This window comes from Salvelinus alpinus, chromosome 23 (genome assembly GCF_045679555.1).
Source record: "Salvelinus alpinus chromosome 23, SLU_Salpinus.1, whole genome shotgun sequence".
Taxonomy (NCBI): domain Eukaryota; kingdom Metazoa; phylum Chordata; class Actinopteri; order Salmoniformes; family Salmonidae; genus Salvelinus; species Salvelinus alpinus.
This window is the reverse complement of record NC_092108.1, coordinates 46,717,126-46,737,560: the sequence shown is the minus strand read 5'-3', so window position 1 is coordinate 46,737,560 and position 20,435 is coordinate 46,717,126. Positions and strand designations below refer to the sequence as shown.

Here is a 20,435-nt window from a genome sequence, read left to right as displayed (position 1 = left end):
TACGCAAGGTAAAATGTATATCCTCAGTTAGGTGATTAACTGATTTTTGTACTCTGATGTCCTTGGGTTGGTAGAGGGAGTCTGGAAGGGCATCTAGGAATCTTTGGGTTGTCCGAGAATTTATATCGCGGCTTTTGATGATCCTTGTTAGGGGTCTGAGCAGATTATTTATTGCGATTGCAAACGTAATAAAATGATGGTCCGATAGTTCAGGATTATGAGGAAAACCATTTAGATCCACAATATTTTTTCCACGGGCCAAAACTAGATCCAGGGTATGACTGTGGCAATGAGTAGGTCCAAAGACATGTTGGACAAAACCCACTGAGTCAATAATGGCTCCAAAAGCCTTCTGTGGACTTTTCCATCACCATCTGCCATGACTACAAGGTCCGATAGGAATTCAGGGAACTCCGTGAAGAAGCTCATCACTCCCCCTAACTGAGAGGGCGCCAGAGAATATTACTCGATCCCGACACATCTTTCTAGCTGATTTACACGCTGAAGCTATGTTGCGCTTGGTGACCTCTGACTGTTCATCCTAACTTCGTTGGTGCCTATGTGGATAACAATATCCCTATACTCTCTACACTTGCCAGTTTTAGCCTTAGCCAGCACCATCTTCAGATTAGCCTTTACGTCGGTAGCCCTGCCCCGTGGTAAAACAGTGTATGATCGCGGTTTGATTATTTTTAAGTCTAATATTGCGGGTAATGGAGTTGCCAATGACTAGGGTTCTCAATTTGTCAGAGCTAATGGTGCGAGGCTTCGGCGGCTCAGACCCAGGCAACAGCTCTGGTGGACATTCCTGCAGTCAGCATGCCAATTGCACGTTCCCTCAAAACTTGAGAATTCCATGGCATTGTGTTGTGTGACAAAACTCCACATTTTAGAGTGGTCTTTTATTGTCCCCAGCACAAGGTGCACTTGTGTAATGATCATGCTATTTAATCAGCTTCTTGATATGCCATACCTGTCAGGTGGATGGATTATCTTGGCAAAGGAGAAATGCTCACTAACAGGGATGTAAACAAATGTGTGCATTTTTTGAGAGTTAACCGTTTTGTGCCTATGGAACATTTCAGGGATTTCTTTTTTCAGCTCATGAAACATTTTACATGTTGCATTTATTTTTTTTCATTATATGAAATTGTACCAAAACTTCCTTTTTCCATCACAGCTGTCATGATTTTATTTATGGGGTATGACTTTACTCGCACAAAAACGGTGTAAGGAAACATGGTAAGTGATATAGTTTAAATTGTGATGGTGTGTAAAAAATGTATTTGGATTCAACCTAATTTTAATATTCTGTCATAAAGAGCACATGTTGAAGTTCATACAAAACCCATTTTCCCATCTCAATATACAGTGGGGCAAAAAAGTATTTAGTCAGCCACCAATTGTGCAAGTTCTCCCACTTTAAAAGATGAGAGAGGCCTGTAATTCATCATAGGTACACTTCAACTATGACAGACAAAATGAGAAAAAAGAATCCAGAAAATCACATTGTAGGATTTTTAATGAATTTATTTGCAAATTATGGTGGAAAATAAGTATTTGGTCACCTACAAACAAGCAAGATTTCTGGCTCTCACAGACCTGTAACTCCTTCTTTAAGAGGCTCCTCTGTCCTCCACTCGTTACCTGTATTAATGGCACCTGTTTGAACTTGTTATCAGTATAAAAGACACCTGTCCACAACCTCAAACAGTCACACTCCAAACTCCACTATGGCCGAGACCAAAGAGCTGTCAAAGGACACCAGAAACAAAATTGTAGACCTGCAACCATCACTTGCTTCTCCTGGTGCGTACTGGAGCTCTTGAGCATCGAGCCTGCCCAACCTTACCTGGTTGAATACTCCCCTTAGCCCGGCCAGTGCGGCGAGGTGGAATAACCCGCACTGGGCTGTGCTGGCGAACGGGGGACACCATGCGTAAGGCTGGTGCCATGTACACCGGCCCAAGGAGACGCACTGGAGACCTGATGCGTTGAGCCGGCTTCATGGCACCTGGCTCGATGCCCACTCTAGCCCGGCCGATACGAGGAGCTGGGATGTACCGCACCGGGCTATGCACATGTACAGGAGACACCGTGCGCTCTTCCGTATAACACGGTGTCTGCCCGTACTCTCGCTCTCCACGGTAAGCACGGTAAGTTGGCGCAGGTCTCCTACCTGACTTTGCCAAACCCCCCGTGTGCCCCCCCCCAAGAAATTTTTGGGGCTGCCTCTCTGGCTTCCAGCCACGCTTCCGTGCTGCCTCCTCATACCACCGCCTCTCGGCTTTAGCTGCCTCCAGCTCTTCACGAGGGCGGCGATATTCTCCAGCTTGAACCTAGGGTCCCTTACCGTCCAGAATTTCCTCCCATGCTCCAGCAGCGGCACCCAGACCCGGCGTCACCTTCCAACACAAAAACTAAAAAACACTCCCTGATACTCCCCTTTGGTGAAGCGTTATTCTGTAATGTGTGTGCTGGGAAGCAAGTTCAGGGAGTGAAGAATTTCATAAATAAACTAAACATAATGCAAAACAAATAATGCACAGACATGAAACAGAAACATCTGGAGAAGGAACCAAAGGAAGTGACATATATAGGGAAGGTAATCAGGCAGGTGATGGAGTCCAGGTGAGTCTGATGAGGCGCTGGTGCGCGTAACGATGGTGACAGGTGTGCGTAATAATGAGCAGCCTGGTGACCTAGAGCGCTGGAGAGGGAGTGTACGTGACATTTAAGGATAGGAAGAATAGAGCGACCATGTATCACACTTGCATTTAATGAGAATGGCCGATCCATAACTCATATTTATTTATATATCGTATCACTCGCTTTTGATAAATATGACAGATCTATAACTCATATTTCTATCTGAATTATGTCAGGTCGTGCAAAACATAATTCAGCTTTAATTGAAAAGTACAAAAATGGATGTACCAATTGAAGTAAAAGAAAAGGGGGACTTTATTGGGGTTACAGAGGAACAAAATAAATCCCCCGAAAGTCTTTATTTAGTTTGGACAGCATTCACTGTGAAGAAAAATGTCCTTTGGTAGGCAACTGAGGGAGGATTCACATGAAACAATACTATAGTACAGTGCATTCGGAAAGTATTCCGACCCCTTGACTTGTTCCACATGTTGTTACGTTACAGCCTTATTCTAAAATTGATTAAAAAAAAAAATTCTCCTCACCAATCTACACACAATACCCCATTATGACAAAGCAAAAACAGGTTTTTATAAATTTTTACTCAGTACTTTGTTGAAGCACCTTTGGCAGCGATTACAGCTGCCAAAGATGTGACACTACAAGCTTGGCACACCTGTATTTGGGGAGTTTCTCCCATTCTTGTCTGCAGATCCTCCCAAGCTCTGTCAGGTTGGATGAGGAGAGTTGCTGCACAGCTATTTCCAGGTCTCTCCAGAGATGTTCGATCAGGTTGAAGTCTGGGCTCTGGCTGGGCCACTCAAGGACATTCAGAGACTTGTCCCGAAGCCACTCCTGCATTGTCTTGGCTGTGTGCTTAGTGTTGTTGTACTCCTGGAAGGTGAACATTCGCCCCAGTCCGAGGCCCTGAATGCTATGGAGCAGGTTTTCATCAAGGATCTCTCTGTACTTTGCTCCATTCATCTTTCCCTCGATCCTGACTAGTCTCCCATTCCCTGCCGCTGAAAAACATCCCTACAGCATGATGCTGCCACCACCATGCTTCCCGGGAGGGATGGTGCCAGGTTTCCTCCAGACGTGACGCTTGGAGTTCAATCTTGATTTCATCAGACCAGAGAAGCTTGTTTCTCATGGTCTGAGAGTCCTTTAGGTGCCTTTTGGCTAACTCTAAGCGGGCTGTCATGTGCATTTTAGATGCTTCCGTCTAACCACTCTACCAGAAAGGCCTGATTGGTGGAGTGCAGCAGAGATGGTTGTCCTTCTGGAAGGTTCTCCCATCTCCAGAGAAATTCTGAAACTCTGACAGAGTGACCATCGGGTTCTTGGTCACCTCCCTGACCAAGGCCCTTATCCCTCGATTGCTCAGTTTGGCCAGGCGGCCAGCTCTAGTCTTGGTGGTTCCAATCTTCTTCCATTAAAGAATGATAGAGGTCACTGTGTTCTTGGGGACCTTCAATGCGGCATAATTTTTTTGGTTTGGTACCCTTCTCCAGACCTGTTCCTCGACACAATCCTGTCTTGGAGCTCTACGGACAATTCCTTTGACCTCATGGCTTGTTTTTGCTCTGACATGAACTGTCAACGGTGGGATCTTTATATTGACAGATGTGTGCCTTTCCAAATAGAGCCCAATCAATTTAATTTACCACAGGTGGACTCAAATCAAATTGTAGAAACAAGGATGATCAATGGATACAGGATGCACCTGATCTCAATTTCAAGTCTCATAGCAAAGGGCTTGAATACTTATGTTAATAAGGTATTTCTGTTTTTATATTTTATAAATTTGAAAACATTTCTAATAACCCTGTTTGCTTTGTCATTATGGGGTATTGGGTGCAGATTGATGAGTTACATTTTTTTATCCATTTTAGAAAAAGGCTTAAAAATGTAAAAAAAAAAAGGAAAACGTGAAGGGGTCTGAATACTTTTCCAAATGCACTGTATACTATAGTATACTATGGTATAAATAATATACTATTTACTGTTGTGTTTTTCTGACTTTACTGTAGTATACTATAGTATTTTCAGTTAACTATAGTATAAAAACTATAGTATATAATATAGTAATTAATGTCATGTTTTTGTAGATTGTAGTATACTGTAGTATTTACTGTAGTGTTTTTTAGGACTGTACTATTTACTGAAGTGTTTTTGTTTTATCTTTAACATACTGTAGAAGTAGAGGCTTTCTCCTTTAGAAAACCTACTAGAGAAATAATAAAAACACATTTTCCATAACCTGTAACCTGTAGGTAAGACGACTCTAAACAGCACTTCTACTCTTTTCTACAACCTGTCTGGAACACAATACTTGGTATGTAGGTTTCTTACTCATGGGTGGCACAAATTGCGATATGGGGGACGGGAATGGGCAGGGTATATACAAATAAAAAAATGTAGTATTTACTATAGTGTTTTTTGTATGCAGATAATACTGTAGTATTTAATAAAGTATTTTCCAGTATACTACACTATTCTATAATAAGTACTACAAATAAATCGAGAGATACTACAGTGTGTATTAAACTATATTCTTTTTTTATGTGGGGAACATCACCAATGTAAACAGGAAAGGATATAAGTCAGTTCAAATAAAAATGGACCACAGAGCAACTAAACACACGTTCAGGAGGGTTTCTTGTACTCCCATCATAACTTAATACACAATGATATACTGTACTGACATCTATGAGCATCTCTGACTTGCACAACATTCAAACAGATCTGCTGGATAGACATATCTTGCATTTACTGTATTAAATATATTTTTTACATTGATGTCAGATGATATGAAGATGTATGTGTTCACAAATTTGTCCGACCGATTTTTGATTTTCACTCTCACATCAAAGGGGGAACGTCTGGGTCGTCCACAAAGTTATCATAAAAGGTGGTCTGCTCTCCAGCCCTGTTCTCTCGTGGGACAATGTTGGCCAAGTCGACCCCCGAGTGTTTACTGGGATCCACCTCCAACCTCTGCCGGCTGTTACCTTTCCTACAAAATGGAACAAATACCAAGTTAACCAACCCATATGGAAAGGATTTATACAAATTGTATGTCACTTATAAGATTATAAATATTAAATAAATAAATACATATTTCCTTCCTTCCAAATGTGTACATCAAATACTTTCATTATACTGCTGCTCTTGACTGGTACCAGGGAACCAAATGTAATAGTCAGGGAAGTGCTAAATAATGCATGTGTGTTATTTATAAAGTATGCACAGTTTATAATACTACACATAATGCATATTACAAACACAAAGACTACATTACACACACAGAAATACTCCACGGCAGGACACACATCACTTTATGGTGGACGGCAGATAGCCTCAAGTTATTTGTATTTATTAAGGTTCAGTTATAAGGCAGTTATAAGGCAGTTATATACAATTACAAATATTACATGACATTACATTTCATAACACGTTTCACAACACATTAAGTGTGTTTTCCCTGAGACCACTACCCTACTACCACATATCTACAATACAAAATCCATGTGTACATGTGTGTGGAGTGTGTGTGTTAGCATGTGTATTTGTATGCGTGTGTCTGTGCCTGTGTGTGTGTTTCTTCACAGTCTCCGCTGTTCCATAAGGTGTATTTTTATCTGTTTTTTTTAAATCTGTTTTTTTTTGGATCAGTTACCTGATGTGGAATAGAGTTCCATGTAGTCATGGGTCTATGTAGTACTGTGTGCCTCCCATAGTCTGTTCTGGACTTGGGGATTGTGAAGAGACCTCTGGTGGCATGTTTTGTGGGGTATGAATGGGTGTCTGAGCTGGGTGCTAGTAGTTTAAACAGACACCTCGGTGCATTCAGCATGTCACTACTTCTTACAAAAACAAGTAGTGATGAAGTCAATCTCTCTCTCCTCTACTTTGAGCCATGAGAGATTGACATGCATACATTTAAGGGCCACCCCTACTGCCCTGCCATGTTCTGAGCAAATTGCTATTTTCCTTAATCCTTCTTTGTGGCACCTGACCAAATGACTGGACATTAGTCCAAGTGCGATAAAACTAGACCTGCCTTGTTGATAATGTTGCTAAGAAGGCAGAGGACGGCTTTATTATGGAAAGACTTCTCCCCATGTTAGCTACTGTTGCATCAACATGTTTTGACCATGACAGTTTAAAATCCAGGGCTTATCTTAGTTCAAAACTCCTAATCCCCAAAATGGGAGAACTAAACAATATTTCTACTTTTGAGAATGTGTGAATGGTCCGTGGACACTTAAGTGACAGTCATGTTGAGTGTGTTTCATTTGGTGATCTCATGAAAGACAGGAAACATACGTGATTAAATATGAAACTGCTTGTGAAAAGATATCATGTGATGTTAACCTTCTAAATGAGAGTATGGATTTTCATATAAAGATTACCTAGTCAGTGGCCACGCCCATGTGAGCATAGACATTACGTTGGGGTCATATAACCCCCTTTTTTACTCCAGAGTATAAAACCACCCATTACGAAATGTACATTTCATACCAAAGAGACCCACGGTAAGCCAGACATCTCGAATGGTTAAAAAGTCAGAGAATGATGGGACAGGAGTCCCCACATTGGAATTGCAACAATTCTATAGGCCACAGAGACCCTACGGCTGTAGTTTTGGCTATATGGCTGGAAATGGTTAAACTCTGAGACTAATCGATCACTACAGAATAAGAGCAAATTCTAGCCGACACAAATTACTAGTCTGCAGCTAGAAATTACGTAAACCTAGAACAAGAATACCGACAACTGCCGAAGCATCTATTCTATTAGAACATTTCTGAATGGTACTCTGAAGTACAACCACGAAAGACATCATGACTTCTGGGAAAGTTAACCAGAGACTCTGATTCCTGAACTCTACAGGAAGATCGAGGATTCCACAGAGAAGACAACAACGACATACGGGTGTAAATATATAAATTGCAATTATTCTAGAATGAGCGGCCGTTCATGTGCAAAGGATTAGCATTTCAATGATTATAATTATCCACAGTGTGTAGTGAATCCATTTAGCCTTTCCCGCTTTCTCAGTCCCCACCCCTTTTCTTTTGTCTACCAAGCCATCATATCGGCTTAGCCCACTAGGGACTTTTCTATCATTGTTAGTTTCACGTTCCTGACCTGTTTTCCTTTGTTTTTGTATTTATTTAGTTGGTCAGGGCGTGAGTTGGGTGGGGTTGTCTATGTGTGTTTTTCTATGTTGGGGTTTTGTGTTCGGCCTGGTATGATTCTCAATCAGAGACAGCTGTCAATCGTTGTCCCTGATTGAGAATCATACTTAGGCAGCCTGGGTTTGCAGCGAAGGCAGAGAGGCGCTGGTATGAGGAGGCAGCGCGGCGACGCGGCTGGAAGCCCGAGAGGCTCACCCAAAAATGTCTTGGGGGGAGGGGGCTAAAGGGGAGTGTGGCGAAGCCGGGTAGGATACCTGAGCCAACTCCCCGGGCTTACCGTGGAGTGAGAGGGCGTCGTACTGGTCAGACACCGTGTTATGCGGTGGAGCGCACGGTGTCCCCAGTACGCGTGCTTAGCCCAGTGCGGGCTATTCCACCTTGCCGCACTGGTAGGGCTAGGTTGGTCATCGAGCCGGGTGCCATGAAGCCGGCCCAATATATCTGGCCTCCAGTACGTCTCCTCGGGCCGGCGTACATGGCACCAGCCTTGCAGAGGGTGTCCCCGGTTCGCCAGCATAGCCCAGTGCGGGCTATTCCACCTCGCCGCACTGGCAGGGCTACGGGGACCATTCAACCTGGTAAGGTCGGGGAGGCTCGGTGCTCAAGAGCGCGTGTCCTCCTTCACGGTCCGGTATATCCGGCGCCACCTTCCCACCCCAGCCCAGTACCATCAGTGCCGACACCACGCACCAGGCTTCCAGTGCGTTGCCAGAGCCCTGTTCCTCCTCCACGCACTCTCCCTGTGGTGTGTGTCTTCAGCTCAGTGCCTCCAGTTCCGGCACCACGCACCAGGCCTACTGTGCGCCTCAGCAGCTCAGAGTCGGCCGTCTGCCCAACGCCGCCTGCCCTGCTTGCCTGCTCAGCGCAGCCTGAGTCTGAACTGCCTGCCTTCCCAGCGCTGTCTGAACTGCCTGCCTTCCCAGCGCTGTCTGAACTGCCTGCCTTCCCAGCGCTGTCTGAACTGCCTGCCTTCCCAGCGCTGTCTGAACTGCCTGCCTTCCCAGCGCTGTCTGAACTGCCTGCCTGCCCAGCGTGGTCTGAACTGTCTGCCTGCCCAGCGCTGCCCGTCTGTCCCGAGCCTTCAGAGCCGTCCAGCCAGGACCAGCCAGAGCCGTCCAGCCAGGACCAGCCAGAGCCGTCCAGCCAGGATCCGCCAGAGCCTTCCGCCAGCCAGGATCCGCCAGAGCCTTCCGCCAGCCAGGATCCGCCAGAGCCTTCCGCCAGCCAGGATCCGCCAGAGCCTTCCGCCAGCCAGGATCCGCCAGAGCCAGCCAGCCAGGATCCGCCAGAGCCAGCCAGCCAGGATCCGCCCCTCAGTCCGGTGCTGCCCCTCAGTCCGGTGCTGCTCTTCAGTCAGGTGCTACCCCTCAGTCTGTTACTGCTCTTTGGTATAGTGGGATTGACATGGAGGGTGGACATTGGGAGGAGGCCACGGAAGCGGGGGTTGACTATGGTGGGGACCACGACCAGCGCCAGAGCCGCCACCGTGGACAGACGCCCACCCAGACCCTCCCCTAGACTTTGTGCTGGTGCGCCCGGAGTTCGCACCTTAAGGGGGGGGTTCTGTCACGTTCCTGACCTGTTTTCCTTTGTTTTTGTATTTATTTAGTTGGTCAGGGCGTGAGTTGGGTGGGGTTGTCTATGTGTGTTTTTCTATGTTGGGGTTTTGTGTTCGGCCTGGTATGATTCTCAATCAGAGACAGCTGTCAATCGTTGTCCCTGATTGAGAATCATACTTAGGCAGCCTGGGTTTCACTTGTGTTTTGTGGGTGTTTGTTCCTGTGTCAGCGTTTGGGCCACACAGGACTGTTTCGGGTTAGTCACGTTTGCTGTTTTTTTTGTATTTTGAAGTGTTTTGTTGTTTTTTCATTAAATAATGAACACTTACCACTCTGCTTCTTGGTCCGATCCATGCTCCTCCTCGTCTGAGGAGGAGAACGACTACGTCAGCCGTTACAGTTAGTAACCAACATCTACTGTTTGTTTTATGTATTTCTGTGATTAGTTAGTTAGTAAAATAAATAATTAAGCCAATTTGTATATTGTTGATTCATTATGGAAACTAGGGTTCGTGCAGATAACCAATAATTTTACGACGTTTGGAATGAGACTAATGAGGTAACAAATGAATCATTCATTAATAGAAGACTAATTGATCAGATGTTAAAATATCTGAAGAGTTATATTCGGAAAATTACAACTTTGTAATCTCAACATTTTCTGTGGTGCCCCGACTAGTTAATTAATGTTTACATGATTAGTTTAATCACGTAATAATTAAACCGAGAGAAATTATTTTATATAAATAAGTCTTCACATTTAATGATAGTCCAGACACAACACTCTTTATCCACACTATAGCAGGCGTGTAAGGCCATAGCACATATATGTTTTTCCAGCAGCAGACTATGATCAATGATGTCAAAAGCCGCACTGAAGTTTAACAAAACAGCTCCAACAATCTTTTTATCATCAATTTCTCTCAGCCAATCATTAGTCATTTATCTAAGTGGCGTGCATGTTGAATGTTCTTCCCTATAAGCGTGCTGAAAGTCTGGTCAAACAATTTCCCCCAAAAAATGTACTAAGGATTGGTAACAGGCTGATTGGTCACCTATTTGAGCCAGTAAAGGGGGCTTTACTATTCTTGGGTAGCGGAATGACTTTTTCTTCCCTCCAGGCCTGAGGGCACACACTTTCTTGTAGGCTTTGATTGAAGATATGGCAAATAGGAGTGGCAATAAAGTCCGCTATTATCCTCAGTAATTTTCCATCCAAGTTGTCTGGCCCAGGTGGCTTGTAATTTTTGATAGACAACAATAATAATAATGACCTCTTATACACTATATTAGGCCCAGCTTTTGGAACTTTGGTTTTCCTAGATATGGCTACTATATTATGATCACTACATCCGATGGATTTGGATACTGCTTTCAAGCACATTTCTGCAGCATTAGTAAAGATGTAATCAATACAATTTCATTCCTGTGCTGTTTGTAACTACCCTGGTAGGTTGACTGATAACCTGAACCAGGTTCCAGGCACTGGTTACAGTTTGAAGCTTTTTCTTGATTGGGCAGCTTGATGAAAGCCAGACAATAATTAGGTCCCCCAGAAAATATACCTCACTGTTGATTTCACACATTATCCAGATACTGACTGTTAGCACTTGGTGGTCTATAGCAGCTTCCCACCAAATACACCATGACAGCGCAATACACAAGGGGTGGAACAGTGGCAAAGGTACCCACAGGACAAACAGAATAATATTAGTCTGAGGAGAGATTAAATAGCATTAATACAACAAAAATAATTCTAAACACACCTTTAGTTTACAAAGTTAAACAGATGTATTTTTTCTTCATAATAAGCAGGAGTAATATTCTTAGATCAGAATGACAGCAAACTGTACTTCTATCCATGTCACTAAAGACTAACAGAAACAAAAGACAAAATTAACTGGAATGGCTTATCTTTTCTCCCCAACCCACCAAGAGGTAACATGTTAGATATACACATTTACTTTCAAAGCATACACACGAAACACACCATAGTAGCAATAAAAACAAAATATAAAGTGAGGTACACTTGCGACATGTACTGAGAGTAATATTGCTTGTACCCACCAATTTTCAACAGTATTTAACATGAGATCCTCTCTAAGCTTTCCAGGAATGTGGCTCTAAATATAGACTGCAACACTGCCCCCATTGACATTTCTGTATTTTCTGTAGATGTTATAACCATGTTTTGCTACCACTGTATCATTAAAGATATTATCTAAGTGAGTTTCAGAGTCAGAATATGAATGTAATTTGTTACTAGCAAGTTATTGATTTCATGAACCTTGTTTCTTAAGCTTCTCAGTTGTAGACATGACAATGTTATTTATGTGTGAGCTGCACACATCAGACTTCCTACTAGGGCACACCGCCTCAGTGCTAATACTATAACTGCCAACGTTGGAGGCGGCCTATGGTAGAGAAATGATCATTAAATTCTCTGGCAACAGCTCTGGTGGACAATCCTGCAGTCAGCATGCCAATTGCACGCTCCCTCAAAACTGGAGACATCTGTGGCATTGTGTCGTGTGACAAAACTTCACATTTTAAAGTGGCCTTCTATTGTTCCTAGCACAAGGTGCACCTATGTAATGACCCTGCTGTTTAATCAACTTCTTGATATGGCACACCTGTCAGGTGGATGAATTATCCTGGCGAAGGAGAAATGCTCATAAATAATACCTATAATGATACAGTTATACTATGTGAGTTTCAGAGTCAGAATACGAATGTAATTTGTTACTAGCAAGTTATTGATTTCATGAACCTTGCTTCTTAAGCTTATCAGTTGTAAACATGACAATGTTATTTATGTTTGAGCTGATAGTGCAGGGTAGAGCTGCACACATCGGACTTCCTACTAGGGCACACCGCCTCAGTGCTAATAGTATAACTCTGGTTCATAGGCACATGATTACTGTATACAATAACTGTAGGATTGACAGAGGCATTCAGGGGAGTTAGGTAACTTACATTGTGACTGCCAACGCCCTTGGGATAATGTACATTTGCTGCAGCATTACAACAACTCGGCGACACAATGGTAGGGATTATCTGAGCTGGGCTTGGGTCTTTGAAAATTCATTGTCTCGATGCAGCCTTGAAATGCATGAACATTAACAATGTCTACTCTGTATTTCTGATCAATTTGATGTCATTTTAATGGACAAAAACATTGCTTTTCTTTCAAAAACAAGGACATTTCTAAGTGACCCCAAACTTTTGAATGGTGGTGTATTATTTTCCCCTAACCCTCCCATCCCTCCCTCCCCTAATTGGAGTAAACTAATGGACAACAACACTTAGGCTTCTACTTCCAGCTTATACATACAAAATACATTTGACAGACACCGTATATTTTACAATAGTTACCTTTTGTTTGTTTTTAGTCCCATCCTTCAGCTCCACTCAACCCCTCCTTCTATTTGCCATTCATTTTTCAACTGTGCTGTGATGTTTCACAAAAGTTCTGAACTTTTCTATTCTCATAGATTCTGCATATTGTAAATGAAAGATAAACACGTTTGTTAAGAGTGTAAGAGTATTATTATATTATTGATCGATAGATTTTTTAAATCACCCAGCTGTGCTATTTGCAGAGTTAGCTCCATGTGTCAATTCTTCAGCCATTCCTGAACCTGCGACCAACAACAAGCTACATACGGACAGTACCAAAACAAATTATCTCATTATTCTGTCTCTTCGCAGCAAAATTTGCAGAACTGGGATGGTTTATCCTCCATATATATAACATTATATTGGTTGCAATAATTTTGTATAAGTTTTGAATCAAGCATCGTTTTGTGAATCCGTTCATAAACCATGTGCCATGGAATTGGTACATCCAAAACCTCTTCCCCACTATTTTGGAATCTATATGGCACAGCTGTGATTTTTTGGTCAATAAATAAAAAACTGATATACTTTGTATTTATAACAATTTTCTTTAGCCAATTTTGGTCTTTAATGCATTTACAAAGATTATACTGTTTTGAATAATTTTTACCCCAAATGTTGTTTTTTAATCAATTAGTATTTTTGAGTTTAACCATACTATTTGTTGCAATATTTATTTTGTCTAATCTGGTGGAATAAACTAAAATTGCAACCAACTTTGTTTTAGAAATAGCGATATTATGGAGATTTTCTAAATAAATTACCAAAAGTGAGAGATTGTAATCTGAATAAGGGAAAACGGACATTCTTGAACATGGGGTGAGACATTCATACGAATCTGTTTGAGAACCAGTTCGCATTTAGAATGTTAGAATGGCGCCGAATCATCTTACCATAATTCTATCCTCCTGACTCCTGCTTACAGGTTAAAACTATAGCAGGAAGTACCAGTGACTCGCTCAAAACGGAAGTGGTCAGATGATGCAGATGCTAAGCTACAGGACTGTTTTGCTAGCGCAGAGTGGAATATGTTTCGGGATTCATCCGATGGCATTGAGGAGTATACTACATCAGTCACCGGCTTCATCAATAAGTGCATCGATGACATCGTCCCCACAGTGACCGTATGTACATACCCCAACCAGAAGCCAGGGACTCTAACCCTGACGCTTATAAGAAATCCTGCTATGCCCTCCGACGACCATCAAACAGGCAAAGCGTCAATACAGGACTAAGATTGAATGCTACTACAGCAGTTCTGATGCTCGTCGGATCCGACTCCAACACCATCATTAAGTTTGCCGACGACACAACGGTGGTAGGCCTGATCTCCAACAATGAGACAGCCTATAAGGAAGAGGTCAGAGACCTGGTAGTGTGGTGCAAGGACAACAACCTCTCCCTCAACGTGATCAAGACAAATTTGATGATCGTGGACTACAGGAAAAGGAGGGCCGAGCACACCCCCATTCACATCAACAGGGCTGTAGTGCAGCAGGTCGAGAGCTTCAAGTTCCTTGGTGTTCAAATCACCAACAAACTATCATGGTCCAAACACATCAAGACAGTCGTGGAAGAGGGCACAGATCCTTAAAAAGTTCTACAGCTGCACCATCAAGAGCTGAGTTTTGCCTGCATTACCGCCTAGTATGGCAACTGTTCGGCATCCAACTGCATACAGTCCAGTACATCACTGGGGCCAAGTTACCTGCCATCCAGGACCTCTATACCAGGTGGTGTCAGAAGAAATCCCTAAAAATTGTCAAAGACTCCAGCCACCCTAGTGATAGACTGTTCTCTTTGCTACCGCACGGCAAGCAATACCGGAGTGCCAAGTCAGCGATCAAAAGGCTCCAGCTTCTAACAGCTTCTACCCCCCCAAGCCATAAGACTGCTAAACAGTTAATCAAATGGCTACCTGGACTATTTGCACTAACCCCCCTTTTTTTACGCTGCTGATACTTACTGTTTATTATCTATGCATATTCACTTTACCCCTACTTACATGTGCATATTACCTCAAATAACTCCACTAACCTGTACCCACGCACATTGACTAAGTACCGGTACCGGTATTTTATTGTGTAATTTTTTTGTAAGCATTTCACCCGTTTTATTCGGCGCATGTGACAAATAAATTTTGATTTAAGCATATGTCGGAAGCCTTTAGTGAGAGTTCTAATGCTTTAATATTTATACATTTCTACCCTCCGAATTCATATTCATTATATGAATAGGGGCTCCCGAGTGGCACAGCATCTCAATGCTAGAGGCGTCACTACACACCCTGGTTTGATCCCAGGCTGTATCACTACCGCCCTCGGGAGTCCCATAGGGCGGCTCACAATTGGCCCAGCGTCGTCTGGGTGAGGGGAGGGTTTGGCCGGGGTACTTTGTGTACTTTGTTCTTAACTAACTTTCCTAGTTAAATAATGGTTAAATAAATAAAGACATTTATAAAGTGCAATATATATTTTTTTTGCTAATATAATTTTAAAAACTAGTCGCTAGGTGTAGGCAAGCCCATAAGCAAATAGGTAAACTGGGATATAACTAAAGTTCATCAGGGTGATTTTTCCACAAATAGACAGGTATTTCCCTGCTAGCTACATTTTCAGATATTGCACGTTTCCAATTTTGTCAGAAAGTCGTTTTCATTTCAAGTTAAAGTGTACTGTTAGCTGGCTGTCTAGCTAGCTAACGTTACATGTATGAGCTCTGTAGTAATATTATTTGTATCTCAGAGCCATTTGCATTGCTAGTCATAGCCTAATGTTAGCTAGCTAACATTGAACATGGAGATTCATGCAGGGTAGTAACGTTGAGTTGGGATTATGGGGGCGGGGCTTACATTTACTTCCTGGAATGTCAAGGGTTTAAACAAACCAATTAAGAGAGGCAAGGTCCTAGCCCACTTGAAAGCACTATCGTCTGATATTATATTTTTGCAAGAAACCCATCTGAAAAACAATTCTCATAGCAGACTTAAACGTAAGTGGGTGGGTCAAGTGCATATTTCTAAATTCTTCGCCAAAACGAGAGGCACAGCGATTCTGGTACGTAAAGGAATTTCCTTTCTACATTAAACCACTATGGTGGATAAAGAGGGTCGTTCTGTGATTGTAATAGGAGAGATCCATTCTACTTATGTAACTCTACTGAATATCTATGGGCCAAACATTGATAACCCCACATTTTTCAAAAGAGTCCTTGCCTTGATTCCAGATTTCTCCCATACTAACCTGGTCATTGGGGGAACCTTAATTGTGTGCTAGACCAATATTTGGATAGATCCTCTACCCGGCGTACCGCTACCGAATACCGGATTTACTACTTTTTGGTTGATGCGAAATTACTCCCTTATACCTGTAATGTGAGGTATCATGATATTATAATTTCTGACCACAGTCCACTCACCTTCTCCCTGAGATTGGGTGACATCGTATCAAACGAGAGGGTCTGGAGGTTGAATCCTCAACTCCTCACAGAACCAACATTCTGTAAACATCCTTAAGACCAAATTAAATTTTTCTTTGATAACAATGACAACACAGAGACTTCCCCAGCATTATTGTGGGAAACACTGAAGGCTTATTTGAGAGGCTGTATCATCTCCTTTCAGGCTGCCAGGAGTAGGCAAAACAGAGAAAAAATTGTAGAATTGGAAGGACAAATTAATTTACTGGATAGGGAGAATGCTAGTCATCCATCTATGGAGAAACATTAAAAAAATGACCACTTTGAAACTTGAATATAATCAGATTCTCTCAGCTAAAATTGCTAAATCTTTTCTCCCTGCCAAGCAAAAATATTTTGAATTTGGTGACAAACCACACAAATTACTTGCCAGACAACTTAAAAAAACAGAGTGACCGAATGATTCACAAAGTTAAATCTGCAACTGGGGTATTTCCTCTCTTCCCCCAAGGACATCAATGACAGATTCCGTCAGTTTTATGAGACTCAATATACATCTAAAGCAGATCCTAACCCCTTAATTATGTAAAACTTTTTGGAGGACTGTAATCTCCCTGCCCTGAACCAGGAAGATTCCAACTTCCTGAATAAGGAAAAATCTCTTGGAGAAAATCGAGAAACAATTACATCTTTAAAGAGTGGCAAGACCCTGGGCCCAGATGGATTCCCTGGTGGATTCTATAAAACATTCAGCAACATGCTCCCTACCTGCACAAAATGTTGGTTTAGGCCAATGAGGATGGAGCTCTCCCACCTACTTTGGATGAGGTGTTTATTACAGTTATTCATAAAAAGGGTAAAGATCCGTAAGAGGTAGGGTCATACAGACCAATATCTCTCCTACATATAAACCAAAAAGTTTTAGCAAAAACTCTGGCTAATAGGCTTAGCACTTTAGTGGGCAAATTGGTCCATTCGGACCGGCTTTATCCCTAACAGAAATTCATTCTTCAATCTCAGGTGCCTCTTCAACATAATGTATTCTCAGAGGTTACCCAACATGGACCTTGCCGTTCTATCTCTGGAAGCTGAAAAGGCCTTTGACCAAGTTGAGTGGTCCTATCTATTCAAGGTCCTTCAGAAATTTAATATTTGAGATGGATTCACAAAATGGATCCAGCTTTTATATAGGAACCCATGTGCAAGAATACTGACTAACCAATCATTGTCGCCATGATTTAACCATTATAGAGGGACAAGGCAAGGTTGTGCGTTGTCGCCTCTGCTTTTTGCTCTAATCATTGAACCTCTCGCTCAGGCAATCAGATCTCATGCAGCAATACACAGCTATAACACTAAAGATACTCTAAATAAGATTTCCCTATATGCAGATGACATTCTCCTCTATGTAACAGAACCCCAATCTAGTATTCCAGATATTCTTGATTGGATTAATTTGCTTGGTACCTTCTCTAGATTCAGAATAAATTGGAACAAGAGCGAATTATGCCCATACGGTTGCAAAACACCTCTTGGTTAGAACATCTTCCATTTAAGTTATCTTAAGAAAAATTGACCAATCTAGGAATTGTAGTTACCAAACAATACCCCTCACTATTTAAAGAAAATTTCCCCCTTCTGATGAAAAAACTCAAGGCAAACTCAAGAACTCTCCCAATTTCATTGCTCAGAAGAATTAATGCCATTAAAATGGTCTTCCTCCCACAACTGCTTTACCTATTCCAGAACATCCCAGTACTCATACCTAAGTCATTTCAGTTTGATTACTTGCAGTAGAGGAGCAGTACTGGATAATGGCGGACGGAAGACAGGGTGGTGCGGAATTCTCATACGAATGCTGTTATTTTATCTAAAACATCAGGTGTACGCCGACCCCAGCTAAGTAATTCATGCAAAGAGTTAAAGCGCAATTATGTGTTTTATCTCCAGTACTTTGCCATGATTGTCAGTTATGTAGCTGCTCTACTGATAATCTCAGTGCGTTCTTGCTGGGATGACACAAATCTAATGCCGGAGAATATCAACACCAAACACATTGGTTCACTGTTCCACGGGAGCGGACAGTACACAGCATACCATAATGTTCTGAATAATGGCCAAGTCTACCTCGCTCCCTATTCCACTGAACCGCTTAGGTGTAACAAACACAAGTCCAACATTTATCGGAAACTGTTAAACTACCTGTTCACTACCCTCCTGCTCTCCGGGGATGTGCAACTCAATCCTGGGCCTAACATCACCGAGCCAGCGATACTCACCGGAGTGGAAAGCAGTGGATGGCCTCGTCCACTGATCGTCGCCGCTGTGGAAGTGGGTGAGTGCTATGGTCCCATGGTTTCTCTCGACTCACCCGGCTCCAGGATAGATTTTGACTCTTCAAACATACCCAAGTCGCTATATGCGATCCCTGACTCTGCTTCTGGTACGCAAGCTGTTTTAATTAGTTCCCCGCATCCAGTGCAGGCGGGAGGGATTGTTAATTGTGCTACCGAACTGCCCCTAATCAAAATTAAACAAAACATCCTAAACCCAGCCGTCAGAAAACACAGAAAATGTAACTTTTTTCAATGTGTCAATCACTCTCGAGTCAATCTGGTACCCACGAGCTAAGCCCAAGGGACTACTAGGGGGGCACTTGAACATTCGTAGTGTCATTCCAAAAAGTGATCAAATTCAACATCTACTCAAAGACTCCAACCTTGACTTCCTCTGCCTCTCAGAGACATGGCTCCATAAAAACTCTCCATATGCTGCTTTGATTGTGCCTGGCTATAATGTTTTCAGGAGAGACAGGATTGAAGGAAGAGGAGGGGGTGTGATGATTTACATTAAAGAAAATATCCGATGTAAACAAATTGAGTGGTCATGTGATAATGAACTAGAATGTATTGGCCTGAACGTTACACTGTCTCCCCAAATGTATTTTACCCTTATTGGAATGTATAGACCACCTTCCACCAAAAGTGTGTTTTTTGATCAGTTTAATAACATGCTTAGGGAATGTGATTTTGGGAAAGAGGTCATCTTAATGGGAGATTTTAATATTAATTATGAAGACAAGTCTGGTAGGAAAACACTCAAACGGATCACTAATACCTTTGACCTTACACAGCTAGTTAAAGGGCCAACCAGGGTGACTTGTTGCTCTAAAACACAGATTGATTTGGTGTTCAGTAATAAACCAGAGAGTGACTAAATCATTCAATATGGTTACTGGGCTATCTGATCATAATCTGACACTTATAGCCAGAAAGCTGTCTAAGAGCAGGTTTAACCTCTCTACTGGTAGAAAGCCGGATCAACTTAGAGTGAATTAAACTATTTTGAAAACGCAATTAAGGGAATTAACTGGAATGATCTCTTGTCCTATACAGACGTGGAAGCTGATAGTCAGGTTTTTCTATCCACAATCCAGACTACAATAAATGGTTTCCTAAAGAAAATCAAATCCAAACCTGGCCAAAAGAGCACTCTTCCTTGGCTAAATGGAGAAATCTGGAAATTGATGAAAGAACGAGATTATGCCCTAAAAATAGCCCTAAAATCCAATTTAGAGCATGACAGACGTAGGTTTACCATGTTGAGAAATAAGGTGATGAAAGAAATCAGACAGGCCAAGGCAAACTTTTTTATTAACATAATTGGTGAAGCAAAGGGAAATTCTAAATTGATCTGGGAGAATCTAAAAAAGTTAACAGGGAAAGACCATAGTAACACTGCAAAAAGACTAGAAATCATGGTGAATAACAATCTAACACAGGATGCAGTCGAAATAGCAATAGCCTTCAATTCCTACTTTATTGAGTCTGTCAGGGTACTGACACAGAACCCCTCCACTCGTTTCTTGGGCTCAGTGCTAGTGAATGACGCTCAACCTGTCTTCATCATAAGGGAGGTTTCTGAGTCAAAGGTGAACAAGGTGATTAGCTCACTAAAGAACTCTAAAGCCAAAGATGTGTTTGGGCTGGACTCTACCTTTCTTAAAAACTGCAGAGTCACTCATTGGCCCCAATACTAAGGTCACCAACACATCTATTGGTCTGTGGGTGTTTCCAAGGGTATGGAAGTTGGCCATAACAACGGCCATCTTAAATCGGGCGACCCTGCTGACGTGAGTAACTACAGGCCCATTAGTATACTACCTGTGGTGTCAAAGGCAATGAGCTGTCGCCCACTCTTAGCT

At 42.3% G+C, this 20,435-nt stretch overlaps 1 protein-coding gene across 4 annotated transcripts in view; it reads right to left on the bottom strand.

Moving 5' to 3' along the window:
* Window positions 1–2,946: 2,946 nt before the first annotated feature.
* Window positions 2,947–20,435, bottom strand: part of dnaaf11 (dynein axonemal assembly factor 11) — a 71,883-nt gene continuing 54,394 nt past the window's right edge. For 3 of the 4 annotated variants that reach the window (XM_071362577.1, XM_071362579.1, XM_071362578.1), the window contains one exon: window positions 2,947–5,668. In XM_071362577.1, the coding sequence (XP_071218678.1) occupies window positions 5,515–5,668 (154 nt within the window). In that variant the 3' untranslated portion in view covers window positions 2,947–5,514. The remainder of the gene's footprint in view (window positions 5,669–20,435) is intronic. The other variant, XM_071362580.1, reaches the window with a different exon arrangement.